The sequence below is a fragment of the Brienomyrus brachyistius genome, unplaced genomic scaffold (genome assembly GCF_023856365.1).
Source record: "Brienomyrus brachyistius isolate T26 unplaced genomic scaffold, BBRACH_0.4 scaffold47, whole genome shotgun sequence".
NCBI lineage: Eukaryota > Metazoa > Chordata > Actinopteri > Osteoglossiformes > Mormyridae > Brienomyrus > Brienomyrus brachyistius.
This window is the reverse complement of record NW_026042322.1, coordinates 1,748,772-1,767,358: the sequence shown is the minus strand read 5'-3', so window position 1 is coordinate 1,767,358 and position 18,587 is coordinate 1,748,772. Positions and strand designations below refer to the sequence as shown.

Genomic DNA, 18,587 nt, shown 5'->3' with positions numbered 1-18,587 from the left:
TCAGGCCACCCTGGTGGATGCCGGACACTGACGTTGCACATCCCTGAAGCAAAGGGTCTGTTGCGTCTTCAGAAGGTATGACATCACTTCCTCTTACTGGGCGGCCAGTCTTCTGCAGTCTGTCCATCTCTGCCCCTTTGCCATTATAGATCAGACACCAGACTAGAACAAACATACACCCCAATTCTGCCCTGGACCCCATACCCAGCATCCCGGGGGGAGGGGGGTGGGGTTTCCCGGACAGATGGGCCCCCACAGCTCACAGACAATGCCTTGGCGGACGCACGTACAAACACATCCTTGCATGTCGCCGGCAGATGGACACAATAGCCTTTGTTTCCTCTGACGGGGAGTAGGACTATATCTATAGGCAGAGTGATGTGCTGCAGACGACCGCGGGTGCTGATTTAGTACATCGACATGTGCAGTGCGAATAACCAGCCTGCTGTACAGACTGCCGCCCTGGGAAAGAGGGAGGGATGGATGGATCTAGATATATCTAGACAGATAGATCTAGATAGATGTAGACAGATAGATCTAGATAGACAGAGTTCATTTATGACACAGCAAAATCTCATTCACCCAGAGACACGGATCTGTACTGTCATTTCGTATCAGTTTTTAATTACAAAAAGGTGTGATCACACCATGAGATCTTCACGCCCACGGCGGGAGCCTTGATGATTTAACGCTGTACTAGCGAATGTATAAGAGGTGTTCAAAAGAATATTATCTCTTGCAAATATTCAACATTCTGTCAGCTGCCCTGATCTCGCTCCCCCATCCCCAAAACACCAAAAACAATCCCAGATGAATTCACTCCCCTGCTGGTAAGTGTTCGGCAGCCTTAACGCGCGACAGAGGACGTCCGACAGCGTGTCATTAACACCCCGCCTCTGAACTTGCACTACAATTACTTCACTACAGTGGGGAGCGTGAGTGTGTTTATTTAAAGAAACTGTGGATAACAGGATAACCTAGATTACCAGATTAACCAAAACTGTTCTTACCCTTTAACTTTGCACTGTTAACTGACACAAAAACACAAGAGGACCATCAACTGGAACATTTTGGATGGCATAATCCACAAATATTAGCAATAACATTACAGGATGTTTCTAAAACTGCAGACCACGGGTCTTTGGGTATTCAGCTGAGCTTAAGGGATTGTATATTATTTCCCAGTGTGATGACAAAAAAGAAAAGCAGTTTCAAAATCCACAGAATATGATTGGCTGGAATTCAGGAAGCCCCTCCCACTCAGGAGCTTGGCCAGTGTCACCACTGAATACAAATGAGGTCGCCCTGGCAAGATGGGTTACTGCACCAGGTCCTGAGCCAGCCAAAACAAACCCATTTGCCACTAAAATCCAACAATCCATCCATCCATACTCCACTCACTTAGGCCAGGTTCATCTTGTCCTCGTTGACAGTGCCAGCTGACCAGTCTCCTGTTCACTTTCTGGGGCATCAGCAGGGCATAGAGGGGCACCACATCCCCCCCCCCCCCAATGCATGAACCCACAGCAAAGAGATGTGATCCATTTCGACAGCACGCGCCAGACTCCAGCAGACGTTACCATCACTGATGGGGCTCCGCCCCCCGCGGACATCGCAGATGGCATATGCGGCGGGCCACTCCGGGCACAGGAGGGTTCCTGAATCACGGAGCCTGGAGGACGAGAGGGAGATTACGGAGCGGTGGGTCGCCCTCGCAAAGACGTGGGAGTTAACGTCCTTGACGAAGCATCTGCTTGCCATGGGTGGCTGAGGCAAACGTCACACCCAGGGATGGAACTGGCACCTGAGCTCAAAATGCTTCAAAATGCAGCCTCCCATTATGGCGGAGAAGTATTTCATAATACGACTGTCACTATTAAACTACAGGCCACATTAAGCCAATTACACATCAGCTCAGCCAAATTACCAATAAATCCCAGTTACTCTGTTTCCGCTGAATTAAATTACGGCGAAATGATCGTCTCGGATGAACGTAAATGATATTAATAATTCAGCAGGCCGGCAGAGTGACTCCAGTTAATCTTATTCAGTGATAATGGCACCATTCTCTCCTGCAGTCCGAAATTCCATGGGGGGCGGATTCAAACATCTGGAATGAATCACAAAACTGCCGAAACACCAGGGGGAAAAGGACCATGCGATGAGGTGCATTTGGTTTATCTGTGAACCTACGATTGTTAATTGTGACCCCCCCCCCCTCCCAAGCAGCACATGGGAAGTGTTGTTTGAATCCTCCCAGTCTGAGTTAATATGAGGGGGAAAAAAGTCAGGAACAGATGGGGGGGGGGGGCAAATACCATGTGTTATGGTCTAAAAGCTATTTATGGGCCTTTAACCCTCTCAGGGGTGGAGGGGGGTGTCTTGAGACAAATAGGTACCCTGACTGTCTGCTGGGCAGGCGCTGGTGTTAACAGACTCCCCCTCCCCCCTCTAGAGTGAGGACTCCACCCCCCCCTTCGAAGGGGACACATATGGTATGAGCCAGCAGAGGTGCCAACCAGCCACATTTCGTGTCCCCCTGAATCCCACATGGGCCCGACTGTGACGGGCGCCTCCATCTGAGGCCGTGGGGCCTGACAGGAGAATGACAGACAGGCGGGGCGGGGGGGGGGGGGGCCTCATTATCCCTGGGGCGGGTTGGAGAGGAAGGCGGCCGTGACGACTGGATCACCTTCGGGGGCAGATGTTTCTGGAAAAACAGCTGTGCCCAGCTTGCGGGAGCTATTAGCGACGCAACGGTAAAAGCTGTTAATGAGCACGGCCGGTAAATAAAAAGCTTACAGCATAAAGCTTTAGTGCATCCATTAGCAGGGTGCCAGGTGCAAGAGGGCCGGTCTTGGTTAGAATTAGAGGACCGTCACGCCAGACCTGGAGACCCGGAGCCCGTAATGACGACTGATCCCCTCATGACAGCCATGTCCCATTTCGGAGACGCTAATTAGCATGGCTGGCAATTTCCTCCTCAAATTGGGAGACAATGACACCTCAATGGAGGGGAGAGGGGGGTAGAAGCGTGGTCGGGCATGTCAGAGGTTTAAGGGGGGGGGGGGTTAGAACAGGATTTTTGGATGGACTATACTGATTAAACTGAACACATATTGTTTATAACCAGCAACGTCAAGACGGAAGATTATGCTAAGAGAGGAAAAGAAAAGCACTAGAGTACATTTTATCTGGCCCTGTGACGGACTGGCATCCCGTCCAGGGCGTCTCCCTGTGCTGCCTGTGTTTTCTAGGCCTGGCTACAGTCTCCCCCTGACCCACTATCAGATAAGCATGGTGGGTAGGCAGATGAATCCTTTCAGTCTGTTTGCTCTGTTCTGTGCACAGTTGCTCTTTTAAGCGGCCGCGGACCACTAGCGATGAAGCCCTGTGTGTGTGTGTGTGTGTCTGTGTGTGTGTGTGTGTGAGAGAGTGTCTGTGTATACGCTTGCGTGTGTGTTTTTAATCTAAAGCTGTCACATGTGTGTAATGTAATAATCAGACCCACCCCTCCCCACAAAGCTCCACCCCCCCCCCCCCACCTGGCAACCTTCCCCTTCAATAGTATACCTCATACTGCCTCTCCTAACCAGACCCATCTAATCAAACCCAGAAAGTGTATCCCAGAGTCACAGACCACCTGAACCGTGTGGTCCAATCAGACAGAGATATGCAAATGAAGGATGGGGGAGGAGTCACCCAAAGGGATCTGCCCCCTCTAGCTGCAAGAGGGACCCGTTCCACCATGTTGAGGACCTTTTTGTTAATTCGGCTGTCATGGGATCGCCATTTTAAATAAGGAGTAAAAAAAGGTATTAAAATATATTTCAATAAATATTTTAGTCGTACATTTAGAAAGCACAAAAGCTGCTGGTTTGATTATCTGAAGAAGTGCTGGCTTGCTGACGACTGCTGCCAAGATGAATCAGAGGACAGGTTTTAAATGGCATCACACTGACTCATCTCAGAGTCCAAGATCGTCTCCACGGGCAACGCTGGAAGTTTCATCCTCCCCCCATCCCCCACCCCCCAGGTTCACAGTCAGGGTGGCTGATCAGATGACTTCAGCGAGAGCGTCTGTCAGTCTCCACCCGCCCCATCCATCTTCCCTGTGACCTCATTGGTTACCTTTCATGACCTTCCTCATCCTGCACCCTCATTGGTTAATTGTGTGCCTGAAAAGGGCAGCGAGGAGCATCACAAAAGAACCCAGCACGGCTTTAAAGTCATCAGAAGAACCTGGACGAGCAGAACGAGGCTGGAGTCACACAATGGCTGTGGACTCCCATGGTTGGCTGGTTACCAGCCCCCCCCCCACCCAAACTCCCTGTCCAGTTTCAGCTTGTGCCTTTTGCCAAGGAGGTCCCAGGACAGAGAAGCGAAATGCTGTTTCTGCAGAAAACAATAAACCCATCTCCCCCCGCCCCCACAGAGACGGCTGCCAGTGTAGCAATGCCACGCACCATCTGTTGTAAATGAATGTCGTTCTCTCCGTGCTGCCCACAGTCCTCCGGCTGGTCACCTGATTAACAGGTCAGCCAATCAGCCACTCCCGGTAACCCAGGTCAGCCCGTCAATCGGCTCAATAGGTTGCCATAGCAACTCTGCTTAGCCAATCAGCAAAGAGAGTAACTCACACAGCCACTCGGAAACCTCAAGACCTCTAGTTGACCTCCCTACCTCACCTGTTACTGAACCCGGTATAATCAGTCAGCACAATCATCTCAATTCCTGACATTTGTTTCCTATTTTCTTATCAACAAACTCGCCGAGGTCACATACAAATCAATGCAGATTTGTGGACCTCAGTGTTACACTATAAAATAACCTAAAGTCTGAAAAGCAAAAGAGCTGCATCCATCCAAGCATTTGTCCTAGTCAGAGTCACAGAATTCTTTTGCTAAGCCTACTCCTGAAACATCGGCTCACATCCTCAGGTCGCCGGACGTGAAAAAGGCAGAAGTAACGGCTCTAAAATATGCTCTGCAAAAATAGCATCAACAGCCACACAAAATGTGACCCGTCTGATTTCAGCCTCATAAACATCCATGCGAGTGCAATCCTACTGTAGAAACACTGTGGTATTCAGCCCGGATGGGTCTATGACCAGACTGAGTGGCAATATTTAACCCTGCAGGATCACAGAATTGATCAGGCCCTTCCAACCACAGTAAGCCAATGGCAGCCCAGTTCAATGCGTTATTATAAAATATTATTATTATTATTATTATTATTATTATTTATTAATTATTATTATATAAATCCAGGATGGCGGTTAAATCGGCTGTCACCCTGTCCTCATCTGTTCTAATCTCTCTGAAACTTATTTTTGTGTTTAGGTTGGGGGGGGGGGGGGGCAGAATTAAGGTTTAACTGTCTGTTACCCTGGACAGGTTCTGACTGGAATTTTCCGGGGCCTTTACTCTGTGTTTCAGCCTCGCCACTGCATAAATACGAACGATGCGGGCTTCCTGGCCGGCGCCGAAACGAAAGTGCCTCAGTGTCCGGAATTCTCTCTTGCTGAAGCATTTCGTGTTCGCTGTCACAAAACAGGAAGCTGACTCACGGCAGAAGCCGGGACACGGGGAGGTCCGCTACCGACGCGGGGGGGGGGGTCGAAACTGCACACGCCGTACATTGAGCGTGCGGGAAAACCCTCTGGTCAGGAAATATTATTTTTCACAGCAAGTGGCTGCCCTTTTGTTCCGGAAATGAGCGAGGACCATTCTAATTTTTGTGTCTTTCCAGCACGATCTGATGACGAGTTCCTCATTTTGCCTTGATTATAAGACTTTTGCTGGTAAGTATGCCTCACTAGTCTAGTATTTTCTGACTTTTAGCTATACTTTATGGCTGTTTTAATTTAATTATATTTCCATTTTCATTGTTTATTTAATGTATGTTCTCTGTTGTTTGTGAATGCATGCAACCGGTACTGCCAAGACAAATTCCCTGTACATGAAGGTGTACTTGAACATAAAATTCGGATTCTCATCTTTTTTTGCACTAATAACCGTGAAAACCATGAATTCCACATCATGAACTTCTGCGTTATGGCATCAGCAAACTCCCATAAGCGCCGCCTAAAACGATGTCGCCCCACCAGATCCAACACGGACAGAGGCAGCTGTGATCATGTGATCACGATCTGCTCTCATTGCTGGAGGTCCCAGAATGCACTGCTCTCCTCCAGCACACCAGGGGGATGCATGTTCACGAGTCAACGACTGGTACCATGCCGGTGTCGTACAAAGTATGGCATGTTGTCAGTCCGACACGAGCCAGTGGGATACCTGGGAAAGAGGCCAGATTGATTCCCAGGAGCGCTGCTGTCCATCAGGAGTGTGTAGGAGTGTCAGGAGGGTGTAGAACCCGGCCAACCCTGCGGCAGCGTTAACCGCATTTATGGGAATCACTGACATGACCATGACGGGGGTTCGGCTTTTCCCGTTCACCAGCGTAGCAAATTCCGGAAAAGCCTCTGCTTTCATTTGCCGTCGACTTCAATGCCAAGTGGATGAATAAAATGGCTTTATGGTCCCACAAGACGGGGGCTCAGTGGCACTCGGTCTGCCCCACAGAAAGCCGTGGCCGTGCTCAGCATCCTCGCCACATTTGCTCCCCAAACCACATCCTGTTAAGTGCCAATTCTTTTTCCAAAACAGACACCCCCCGCAGCTTTGAAATGTAAAACAGATCCCCTCCTCCTTACCCCCCTTCTCCTCAAAAAAATAGGCATCTGAGCACACTGAGATGCAAATACTAATTACCAAGGCAACGAGGTCGCTGATCAAGTCGAGAGTGACGACTGGAGGCTGTTTAATCTCAGGGAGCGTGGACACCCCAGGCTCGCCTCCTCCCCCCCCCCACCTGACAGCTGCACATTAAGCCCCCGGTTTATAAGCCCAATTATCTGGTAATAGCTAGGACCCAGCAGGGGTTGAGCGACTTGCCTGTGATTTGACTGCTGAAGAGCAGATGGCAGGCCTCAATTGAGCACGCTCCATAGTTTATGCCCCGCCTTCTTGCACAGACCCCCCCCCCCCCCACCCCCCGCAATCCCCCCCACCCCCACAGTGCTTTTAACAGACGCTGGGCAAACCTTTGCCTTTAGCTAGAAAGGGAGAAAACAGTCATTTGGACTAATCTTGAGACGAGTTATTCTTACAAGAAACCTCAACAAGCTCCCTTCTCATGATACCATTGCCAGCAAGAGAATCTTGCTCCTACTTCCATATTTCAGATAACAAGATGAAAAGCACGTTTTAGTTATTTAGCAATTAGGAATTAACGGCCTTGCTGAAGGGCCCAACAGTAGCATCACTCTGCCAACCTTGGGATTTGAACCATCAAATTTCCGACCACCCATACAGCAACCTAATGCACCAAACCATACAGCACTTCCCACAACAGCTGCAGGAATGAATTTCCATAGGAGGTCATCTTGTTTCATCAGATTAATGACATTTCTTTTGGCTTTCAGAAGAGGAAATATTGACTTGCAAGTTCCTCTTTAGCCGTGTGAAATGTTTATTCGCCACGATTTGTAAACGCAGCTGACATGCAATTCCGGCCGGCGTGTCCGATGCACCTCGACTGCTACGGCATCGCGGCCTCTGCAGGATCGTTGTTCCCTACATCCTCTGGGAACGGTGGTCAGCATGATACACAGACCCTGGGGGGGCAGCCACACAACCCCCCCCCCCCCCCCCCCCGAGAAAAGAAGGGGAGAGTAAGGAGAGACGTACACTGGGAAACCCAACTTGAAAAACTGGACTTAAAATCCATACATCACAGATATATGCTTGTATATGATTTGTTATATTTTATGTCACACAGTTTTATGCGTTTCTTCCAATTTCAGGTGGTTTGTTCTGATTACACCAACGTCCTTCCAAGTTTTAATGACGCTGACATGAGCTTGGGTCACTGGTATCCCATCCCGGGGGGGGGGAGACCCTACCTGTGACCTGCACTGTTTGGGATCGGCTCCAACAACCCCCCAGCTTTCACCTAGACAGGATAGAGGATGGATGGATGGAGTGCCAAGTTAGTTTCAGCATAACCTACTTCATAAAAAAATATTCAAATCACAAATGCACTGAGGTATTAAACTCGTCCCCTCGCATTGAAGCAGTTATGGGAACACTGACAGCTGACACAATGTGGTCACCCCCCCACACACACACACACACACACAGCCCGACCCCTGTCTGCCATTAAGGGTGGGAGGGGTTGGGGTGTGGCAGGGGGGGGTGGCCGAACCCCGACCCTTCAGACTCAGACTGGCCTTTGCGCCTGTCACAGATTCCGCAGCCATGTGCCCCCACCCCGCAGCTGTTACCCCCTCCCCCCCCCCGTCCCGTAAGCTCAAACCTTCGACTCCACACACACCCACAGCGCGGTGAGTCTCAGCTGAACCCCAGTGCCAGGTGATGAGTCATGTGACCGGACTTTATGCTCATTTGAGTACAAGAGGCCGCATCTTCAATAAAGACAAATAATACACATACAGTAAAGGAGTGAATACGGTTTAAAAATATCTGCATTAATCCATATCGATAAGGAAATTCATCAGGTACTTCCCGTACATTAGTTTAGGACCATTCCGGGTTAATGCATGCCAGCATCATCAGCTCTGTCAGCCACGACAGGTGGGGGGGATTTGAGTGCTATGAGGCAGCGCAGGCCTGTTGGGGGCGCTACAACTTTCACTCTTTTCAAGGTCACCGGAGTTCACCCGGTGCCAGACAGGAGCCCTCCAAAATCCCACAAATCCCAGATTGCTGAACTCGCTTCAATCCCGGGGGACTGACGGACAGCCAGGTAGCGCCTCCCACTGGTACCGGGCCTTACAGCACCTAAAAACACCACAGGTGTAACATGCCAGATATCAAACAGACTTTGGCTCAGAGATTAAAGGTTGCTGTTCATAATTGCTTCATTTTAGCGTCATGCCCCGATCACATACATGCTATTCTCATGTTTATTAGTTTTTCTTTTACTATTTCTTAAAATTTTTGTTCTGGCTTTCTGCACGTTGTCATGCTACACCCCCCCCCTTACACCTACAGAAGGTGCCACCACGGATTGACTTCATTGTCCTTTTCCCTGTGTCTGTCTAAAGGTCAAAGGTCCCCATGTGACCCCACCCCCAGGTCCGACACCATTGGTTAGCACATGCGGAGTTCAAAGGGGCAGAGCCAGCCAATTAAAATGAAAATGAGTTTCCCGAACGTTGTCTCTGGATTTCCAGGTGGGTAAAGTTCACAGAGAGGACAATGCCATTGTCTCCCCTGCATAAGAACCATGGCCCCCCAATGACCCAGAAATAAGTGCACAGTTTATTGTATCCTTAATATTAACATCATTAAAGCTGTTTATATTTACTAGTCACCAGGCAGTACCTCTGTGCCCAACTGCTGCATACAGAATCCCATTTTAGTTTAGCATGTTAACATAATGGCCCGGTCCGGAACGGCCCCCATGGGTCGATACCAAAGACTCCACCGCGTGTCCTTAAGCACGTCAGCTATAAATAAGAGGCTCAATCCATTCCAGCTGAGCCGTAAAATAAGACATTCTGTGTAGGATGCATTGCAGCCTTAAAGCAGAAATACGGACATTTAACAATAGGCGAATTCGATCTAAAAATTCAGTAATGGTTTGTTTTAAAAGAAAAAAAACACTAATCAGAACATGACGACTATGGAATGTTTTAGGATGGTTATTCGATTAAGTATATAAATCTTTACGAAGCTGTTTAATGACACGAGGCAATAGTAACTCCACTGGGATTTGCCGGCTTGTTGTTTGTACTTCATGTGAGATAGGTTCGGTCGCTGGATCGTATCTACAACCCGACCTTAGTCCCAGGCCCTGGTTCAGTGAGAGAGCGACTCGGATCTCGTTTGGGCTAGCCGGCGCTGGGCTCTGTGCCTGGACGGACGCAGATCATCAGGTTCATTACTCATCACTCGGGCTGCACTGAGGAGATTCTGTCTGACAGGAAGTGAGATAGTCGAGGTCTCAGCCAGAAAGCGCGAAATTAATGCAGGACTCTACACGCTACACGCAGATAAATCAGAAAGATACTTGTTTCTATTGGAATATAATATCCCAAAGCACTTCACATTTGTAGCTTGGATAAGCTTTTCAAAGCTGCTATAACATCTTGTCCTGACTTTGTTGAGCACTTGACGCGCACGGGTGAGCTTGCATCATATGCAAGTCATGTGATATGCAAAAGGGCATTTCAGGAACCTTCCAGAAAACAAACAATGTCTTCGTGAATGCTAAAAGACCCGTCGGTGACAGAGAGGCTAACCTTTGGTCTACGTGCAGACCGCTAACCCGTCGAGCGTGCTACCGTGAATGTACCGCCTGACAAGTTGCATCAAGGGCATCAAGCTTCCAAAAATACCCTACCCAGATAAACAAATGGGAGGGTGGGCATTAATTGGATTTATGAGCCACCCACCCGGCATGAGCCAGCAATGCGGATTCTCTGAGAAATACCTGAAATGCTAAATGTCAAAAGAGCCGGTCCAAAGTTTGCTTTAAACTGTTGACACTTGGGGAGGACCATCATCTCACTTTGGCCGAATCCTATTAAGAACAATCCCCTCTGTTGACTCACACCCAACGTGCTTTGGGGCTCAGCTGGCCTCTGATCAGGACGGCATCAACATAACCAGCAAATTACCAACAGCACACGCAGATGACCACCTCTTAAATACCGCGGTCATCAGGTCCGTTATCAATCTGGAAGCTAACACACGACAGACGGAAGCACTGGGACACGGCAGAGCGCAATGCAGACTTCTTGCCTAAGAGACCAAATGTTGATGCTATACTCAGAATATGGTTACATTCAAACAGATCCCATATTGACAGCCTTGTCATCAAGATAGAACACTGGTCAAACGCACTACATATTGTAAACGGCATTAGCGAATGCCGTTATGAGTTCTCTGTTGTGTTTCACATTTACACTTATGTATTCAACAGGTGCTTTCATCCAAAATGGAATGTGCGATTGAGGAGCAAATTTCCAAAGCTCACTCAGTCCATTTCTTCATGTTTTTAAGCTTAGACCGCCAACAACCTAAAGTCAGGCTCCCTCATGGATATTTGCTCTTTGGTTGAGAAAACATGGCCAGTCCTTGGCGCAATTGGAGTTAAGGACCTTGCTCAAGGGCTCAACTGTTACTCAAATGAGCTGCCAACTATGCCACTAAAGTGATTGTATCTTCATAAAATAGATCCAAGCTATCAGTGAGGCTTCTCAAAGCGGAAAGGGTTAGTTTCCTGGTCACGATCTACCTGCGACACGTCCCTATGCGACACAACAGATCTCACCTGCTTTCCCTCAAGCGTGTAGAGTCTCTTCACCGCCCCCGAGTCCAGCTTAATGGCATCAGTGATGTCGGTGAGCACCTGCTCGAAGGAGTGGGCGGTCTTCTTGTTGAGCAGGATGCGTACAGCCTTGCGGGGTTTGACGCCGCCACGGATCACCGTCACCAGCTTGGGCTTGATGAAATCCTTGCTCTCGCGCTGCTCTCCACGTTGCAAGCTCAGGGAGGAGGGCGAACGGGCCACCGCCCCCGTCGTCTTCACGTTCACCGACCAGTTTGGGTTGACGTTCTTGGTGTACTCCACCTTGCGGTAGGGCTCGTTGGAGGCGCAGACGTAGCTCTCGCCTGTGGGTGAGGGTGGTGGAGAAGGAGGAACGTCATGGTTTGCTGGCAAGAGAAAAGTCAAATGTTCGCAATAGGGATTCGAAGGTTCAACTGAAAGGGTCCTTTTCATGTAAACACCATGACACATCTCTGATGATGTAGCACTAAACTCAGTGTCCAGTCACACAGTAGCAAACCTACTGTTTTGAGGTGCCAAACATATGTACTTTCTCAACCATTACAGCTAGCTCAGGAAGAGTACGTACAACCGAGATTTTTTTTTTTTTAACTTGGTGACTTCTCAGGTCAGATACCTCTTTAAATTATTCAGTAGCATGTCTAGACTGACATACACAGATCTGTGTTTGTTCAACTATTACTGGAGTGGATCTTCAGTACTCTATCTTTAAGACCTGGAAGATGACGCCAAGAGCATTATGTAAGAATGATATGACCTTGAGTTAGTGGAGCAGCTTGATGCTTCAGTGACAGCAAACACCTCCGGTGCTTGAATTTAAACCCTTTAGGTATCCATAGGCCTTGGATGGTGTTGCGAACGGGTTGACCGTGACCCAAAAAGACATGCTGGTTTCTTTTCCCTTGAAGACCTCAAAGAGTTATGTAACCTGTCGAGTTGAAGGGGGGGGAGAATGACCATCTCAGTAGTTCGCTTCCAACGGCCAGAAGATTTGTGCAGGATAAAAGAGCCCAAACAGACAGACAGCCGCGTCAGACCCCCAGGGAGCCTCATGCCCGTCATTTAAATCCTTTTGGGGAGCATTGAGAGCTTGGCCCCATTTGTTCTGGGCCGTGCCACATTCCAGTGCGGCAACGTCAGACTGGGCCCAGGCAGAATAATATTTGGTGTAGCTGAGATAGAGTCCCTCAGGTTTCAGAAACAAAGTGTCCCGAGGAGGGTTATATCCTCGCAGGCTGACAAGCGGAACAGCAGACCACCAAGAATGAGCCTGCTAGACGACCCCTTGTCCACTCAACTGCGTTCACCTGACGGAGAGAGCCCGGTTGCTAAGGAGACAGCCCCAACGGCTCTCTGCATCTAGGGTAATGTAAGGTAACATCACGAAGGCAGTTAGCATGGTGCAGTGATGGTGCAAATCAGTATTGCGCTGCGGGCCAGCTCTGTTCTGCTACCCATAACACCCTCCTCCCCCAACAATGTCCTACAATTGCTGCTTAGCCCCAGAGCAACACACAAGAACTTGTCCATATTCAGACGGTAACTGACTCTTAAGGGAAAGTCTATCATGAACCGAAGACTTTACGAAGTGTCTCTCGGCCGTATTGGCAAATGCGGCATAATACTAGCCGCCCGACCAGAGCGCTAAATCCGACAGGGTGATAAAACAGCACGATGGTAGCAAGTCCATCCACGTTTTACAGGCTCTGCATCAGGTCTGCGTTGATTCTTTGGGCCACGTGCAGAGCTGTCCGGGGTGCTGAATCGAACCTGTGTGATTGACCCCATGGACGCACCAAAGCCCCTTGGAAAACGAAACACAAACACGTGGGCCTTAGTCAGTGAGTGGGTCACTGAAATCTCTTATTTAAAGAGAAACTGCTGCTTACAAGTCATCCTGGTAATCGTTTGGTGCTCGGGGCAGATTAGACCTAACTAAGTCATCAGGACCGTGACTGACAGGCAGAGAATAGACACAGATACGGCCCGCAGGGCGAGTCCAGGCTTGACCTACCTCCATTGTGACACCCCCATGAAGAAACAGCACATGCACACACCCAGAAAGGGGTCTGACCTTATTCCAAGAAAATAATGGCTGGGAGCATTTTATACATGAAGATGAAAGAAACTACGAGGCCAACTGGGGGGGTCACAAGCATACCCGTCAATCCTGCTGCACCACAAACCTTTTTAATTACCCCCTGCCCTGCCCTAGAGGGAGCTGTCAGTCTTATTAAATCCATATTCACGAAAAAAGATTAAGTTGAATATTTGCTGTGTGTTAAAGGCGGGCCAATAGCTAACGAACCACTAATTAATAAAATAAGATCCAGCTGGGGAGATGCACCCCTCCCTTTTTCAAGTCCCCCCCCAGGGCACCCAGTACCAAGGATGGGCATGTTTTGGCTGGGGGCACAACGAGGCAGGTAGTGCAACAGCCAGGGACCGGGTTCGAGTGCCGTTAACAAGGCCGCTATCGACGTCCAGAGCCCCTCACAGCTGCGGCAGTAGACGCCCTTGAGATGCAGTGACCTCCATTCAGGCACCTTTAAATAAATCTAGATCCAGTCTCCCAGGATGCTTTGCTCAGAAGAGACTGAAAACGGGTCAGAGATTTAACTGTTAAATCTGCGAATGTGGGACGGTGTCACCGATCTTCGGCACTCCGCTTACTTCTTTAAAGTGAATCAAGCACTAAATTTCGAAACAATCAGGGAAAGTGCAGCTCCTGGACTACTAATCCTCAGAAGTACTTCTCTTATAATGCCGACGAACTGGGGGGGTGGGGGGGGGGACAAAAAAACAAAACAAAAGTAAGAATTCTCGCATGCTCGACCTCTTTATTCGAGCCTGGAAGAGACCCCAGTCAGTTTACAGTGGTGTGTGGTCCAACTGTATCCTGACACAAAAGGACCAAACCGTTTTCCATTTACTTACTTGGTGTTGCTGGGTTCTGCGGTTCTGGCATTACTTTCTCCCCCCCGCCATACCTCCCCCGCCCCCCCCCGCCCACGCCTCCCAAATGCATCTGATGCATGAGTAAACAAGAACAAAAGCATGCCGTTCAGCTCCCATAGTTTGGTAACAGTTTATGAGGCACTTTCGAGACGCAGATGTGTTACGACGGGGTTGGGTGTATGATCACAGCGGGCTCTGATGGGCCCCCATGGGTTTCTGACGGAAACAGACACAAAAAGACACGGATTTGGACATTTCTAAAATGTGGTGCGGGTCCACACTCTGACTTACTGTGTTGGAAACACACTGAAGGAATGCCACAGGATAAATATCAGACCTTATAAGAATTTAAACACTTCTAAATAATAAACGAAGGCTTTCTCTTGGTATTAGTCACTAGCATACAAGAACAGCAGCTAAGCACCCGACTAGATGAATTCACTGCTGCACCAAACCTCCAGAGCTCTGGAGTTAGTGTCATTTATAACCCTACTTATTCATCCAGGTCTTCAGGTTGTGCAAAATACAATTTGAGCGACTGACATGGTGAGGCATTGTGGTAAACACTCTACTGGTTTTACTGGGAGAGGAGCAGGTCTCCAGGGGTGCAGCATACCAGAATTCACCAATGCCACACATTAGTTCACAGGCCACGTTCCAGAACCCCTCAAAAGCCCCCCCCCCCCCCCCCCTCAAAGTAGACCATAAACAATGTAATTTGCCCTCTGGGGGAAACGGCTACTGACCCACATTTCTCGCCATCTAAAGAGGGAACGGGGCGTCGGGAGAAGTGGGAAATGAATGGGATTCTCTGGTGTGGGGTCGGTAAACTGACGGGACAGGAAGCTTGGGTGACTGCGAGACTGACAGGCGCACAGGGGACTGCGTTGGTCACCGCGAACGACCGACAGACGCTGCTGCCCAAAATTGAGGTTCGCTAATATCAGTCCTTTTTTTAAAAAAAAAAAAAGGTTTCACCAACTCATAAAAAGTAGTCGCATTACTAACATACTTTTCATTGAACCCTTATGCGCAAAATACTTGGTTCGCATTTACTACCATAAAAATTAAGGACCGTTCAAATTTCCACATCCATCTACTTCAGGTTCCTCACATATTTGTACCGGTGTAATTCTGAAAGGTTTATCTTCTATCTTACACTTACCCGCCCCCGTTTAACGTCTGACACCCCCAATTTGCGGAGGGAGCGACTGCATTAATATAAATCACATTGATGTAGCTGCAGGAGTAGCACTGTCTTCTGCCCCGGACCCCCCCTGTCAGAGGCGCCCCCCGCCAGCGGGGTCACTCCGGGGGGTGTCTGATCATTTCACGGGCTGCTGCTTGCAGAAGATTAATCCTGATACAAACCAAACGATAACGTAACCTTAAGGCATATCGCAGCTAATCATTTTCCCTCAATTTATCTAGTATGACTTTATTGTGGAGCTACTTTGTCACGTCAGCTGTGATAATATATAGTTTTTTTATGTAGTATAGAACTAAAATACTAAATGCAAAGTTATGGAAAACGCTAAAAATCTCTGTGAGAGACACAGGCAACATACTGACAAATATTTCGTACAATATTAATTAATGCTTATATGAGTTTGGTGATATGGCGTCCAGAATGGCTGCATGCATTGACTATTTACTCGTGAAACCTGCCTTTCCGTTTGTTATGCAGCATCCGTGCTTTTGGTGAACAAAGCATCAAGCTCACCTTCCACCAGCTCCTCCAGGCTTGTGATCTTCTTGCTCCCGTCCGCTGAGTAAATAGTGCGGACCCCCTGGGGCAGGTTGACGTTGTCCGACAGCGCCCGGGTCAGTTCCATGAGGAGCGCGTCCAGGGACCGGAATCGGTCATTAGACACGGCGTACACCAAGCCCTTGAAGTACTTGTCCCCATTACGGTAAAAGCGCACTTTTTTGGCTTTCTTCTCCGATGTTAGCGACTGCAATGTGCGTGTGCGGTAGAAACTGCAGTGAGCGCTATGCGCCGGGCTCGGTACCAGCCCGTTTCCCCTGCAGCCTGCCTGGGAGCCCGAACCGGACCCCCTGGAGGCTCGGTGCGTCCTGTCCCGCTCCTCGAAATGCTCCCACTCCATACTTTTGCTGACGGACATCCCCGGTGCTCTGAACGCACGGCGTGGGGCAAAATCTCTATTGTCAGTGATGCTCCCCGATGGTCGGGTCCAAACAAAGCTTCGCAAATTCGCCTGGATCGCGACTGTATTTCCCTCCCGGATAATATTTTCAAATGTTATTTTCTTCCCGATCATAGAGCCTTTTGTGTGGATTCGGGTTTGTCATCTGCCCCGAAACGCATGCCAGGTATCAGGGGTGAAAAGCGCAGCGGTAAATGAAAAGCGTGATAATGAAGCAGGCAGATAGTCGCGTCTTCACCAAATTCTCACCAGATGAAGAAGTAATTTAAAGGTGAATAAGCTGTAGGTAAAAAAAGAAGCGGGTTCAATAAAGCACCTCGTACATACCGACCGGCCGGCGGCTAAACGCCGTGCAAAAGTGTGCGTATCCACTTATTCGCACTTCGGCGGAGGAAGGAAACGGCGATGTCGTGCGGCAGCGCAATCAGACGCGGCTACTCCGGGATCCGGTGGGCAGAGCCGCACGTTTGCTGCGGAAAAACGCCAGCCCCCCGCTCCCTCACATCCTTTATGCGGCGGCGTCTGTGGAACCGAGCACCACAACGACGGGAGCTGTCATCCAAAGCCTAGCCAGCGTGGGGCGAAGACGGCGGCTCTCCCGGGTCCTAGAGAGGCTCCGTTCCGAATTCGCGTCTCTTCAAGCTGGTGTTTTTTGGGTGCTGATTGTTTCCGTAGAGGATTCCCTTTATCGCAAATTACAGTGTATTGTTATAAATTAGGTGGAAGTATTCTTACATTTTTGTTAGCACAAACATAAAAGTTTTGGACATTTAACATAGTTTTTACTATTCATTGGTACTACACGGACTGGTCCCTTTTTGGTTCATCCATCCATCAATCCATCCATCCTTCCATACTTCCATCTATCCTTTGCTGAGTCGGGGGGGTGGTTAGTTGCCGTACCGAGACTTTTAGAGGGGCAGGTGCTCGAACGGGGGAATGGGGGAGGGTAAATGTTGCTGTCCGGGGGAGTCTCCTCGGTAAGTTTTGCCCCCTCCAATCGCAAGTGATTTTAAAAATATTAGACATTGACGTGCTTTAATTCACTCCAGCGCCGCAAAAAACGCTGAAAATGTGCAACACAATTGTCATTGTTGACACACCACAGAACAACAAAATGTGGGGCCGCTATTTAATCCATTTGTGACCACCTGTATTAGTTAGTAGGCGGGAGAGTACTTAGCCCGCAGGATACCACAGTGTTTTGTTGGCTGTGGATTCGAACCAATTATCATTCGACCACAAGCAAGTTTTCCTAACCATTAGGCCACCACTGACCCTGCAATGCAGTAATTAATGTAAGAGACAGGTTTCTGCTTTGGCGAAGAAGATTTTGAAACATACCACGTGTGACAAACACATTTTATTTCATTATAAAAGCTGCATATATCCAAAATTATCTGGTGAAATGTACGTTTGTCGACAGCAACCACATTGCAATGTTATGAACACCTTAATGATAATTAATAATTAAATATACAAAAGCCATTTTTAAAAAATAGTATAACTGTAATGTGCAGGTGGGTGCCAAAGCACCAAATTATTTATGTGGAAAAATTCTGCATTTGTATGCTGGCCGTAAGCCACAAATCATTAGGTTCTACGGATCATTAACAAACACAAATATCAAGACGCCATAAACAAAGTATTTCTGTCACCACAGATACGACGAAAGTGACTAAATGTGGCTCATTTGCTACGAAGTCAGTCACACAGAGCATAAACGGCACGCAGTGTTCAGGTCTGTAATATTTATCAGATACACTCCGCATAATTGTTCATTGGTCAGTGATAATGTACAGTCAGAAAATGTCCACCGTATACCAGGACACGTGAAAAGAATGTGTGGATGCCGCGGTTATCTGAGCCAAACAGCAACTCTGCGTTATCAGTGAGGAGTCGTGCTGTTGACCTCCAAAGAGGAGATTAAAGAACTATCGTAGTATTAAAACGTCTCCGCTGACATGAAAATGACTCTGCTGACAGACACTGAGAAGACCCAGTCTACCACTGTCACTGCTGAGCTCATGCAGTCTCCGATCCAAACACATGATCATGTGACATTTGGGCTCAGAAACT

General features: G+C 48.6%; 1 protein-coding gene across 6 annotated transcripts in view; it reads right to left on the bottom strand.

Moving 5' to 3' along the window:
• The window catches only part of dclk2a (doublecortin-like kinase 2a), a 33,197-nt gene extending 16,091 nt beyond the window's left edge, over positions 1 to 17,106 (bottom strand). For 3 of the 6 annotated variants that reach the window (XR_007386862.1, XM_048999818.1, XM_048999820.1), the window contains exons 1-2: positions 16,064 to 17,104; positions 11,365 to 11,705 (exon numbers count right to left, since the gene is read on the bottom strand). Coding sequence is in view for 5 of the 6 variants with exons in the window: in XM_048999818.1 (XP_048855775.1) it covers positions 11,365 to 11,705; positions 16,064 to 16,622 (900 nt within the window). In the remaining variant the exon portion in view is untranslated. Of the gene's footprint in view, positions 1 to 11,364; positions 11,706 to 16,063 lie in introns of all 6 variants that reach the window. The other 3 variants (XM_048999815.1, XM_048999817.1, XM_048999816.1) reach the window with 2 other exon arrangements.
• Positions 17,107 to 18,587: the final 1,481 nt, after the last annotated feature.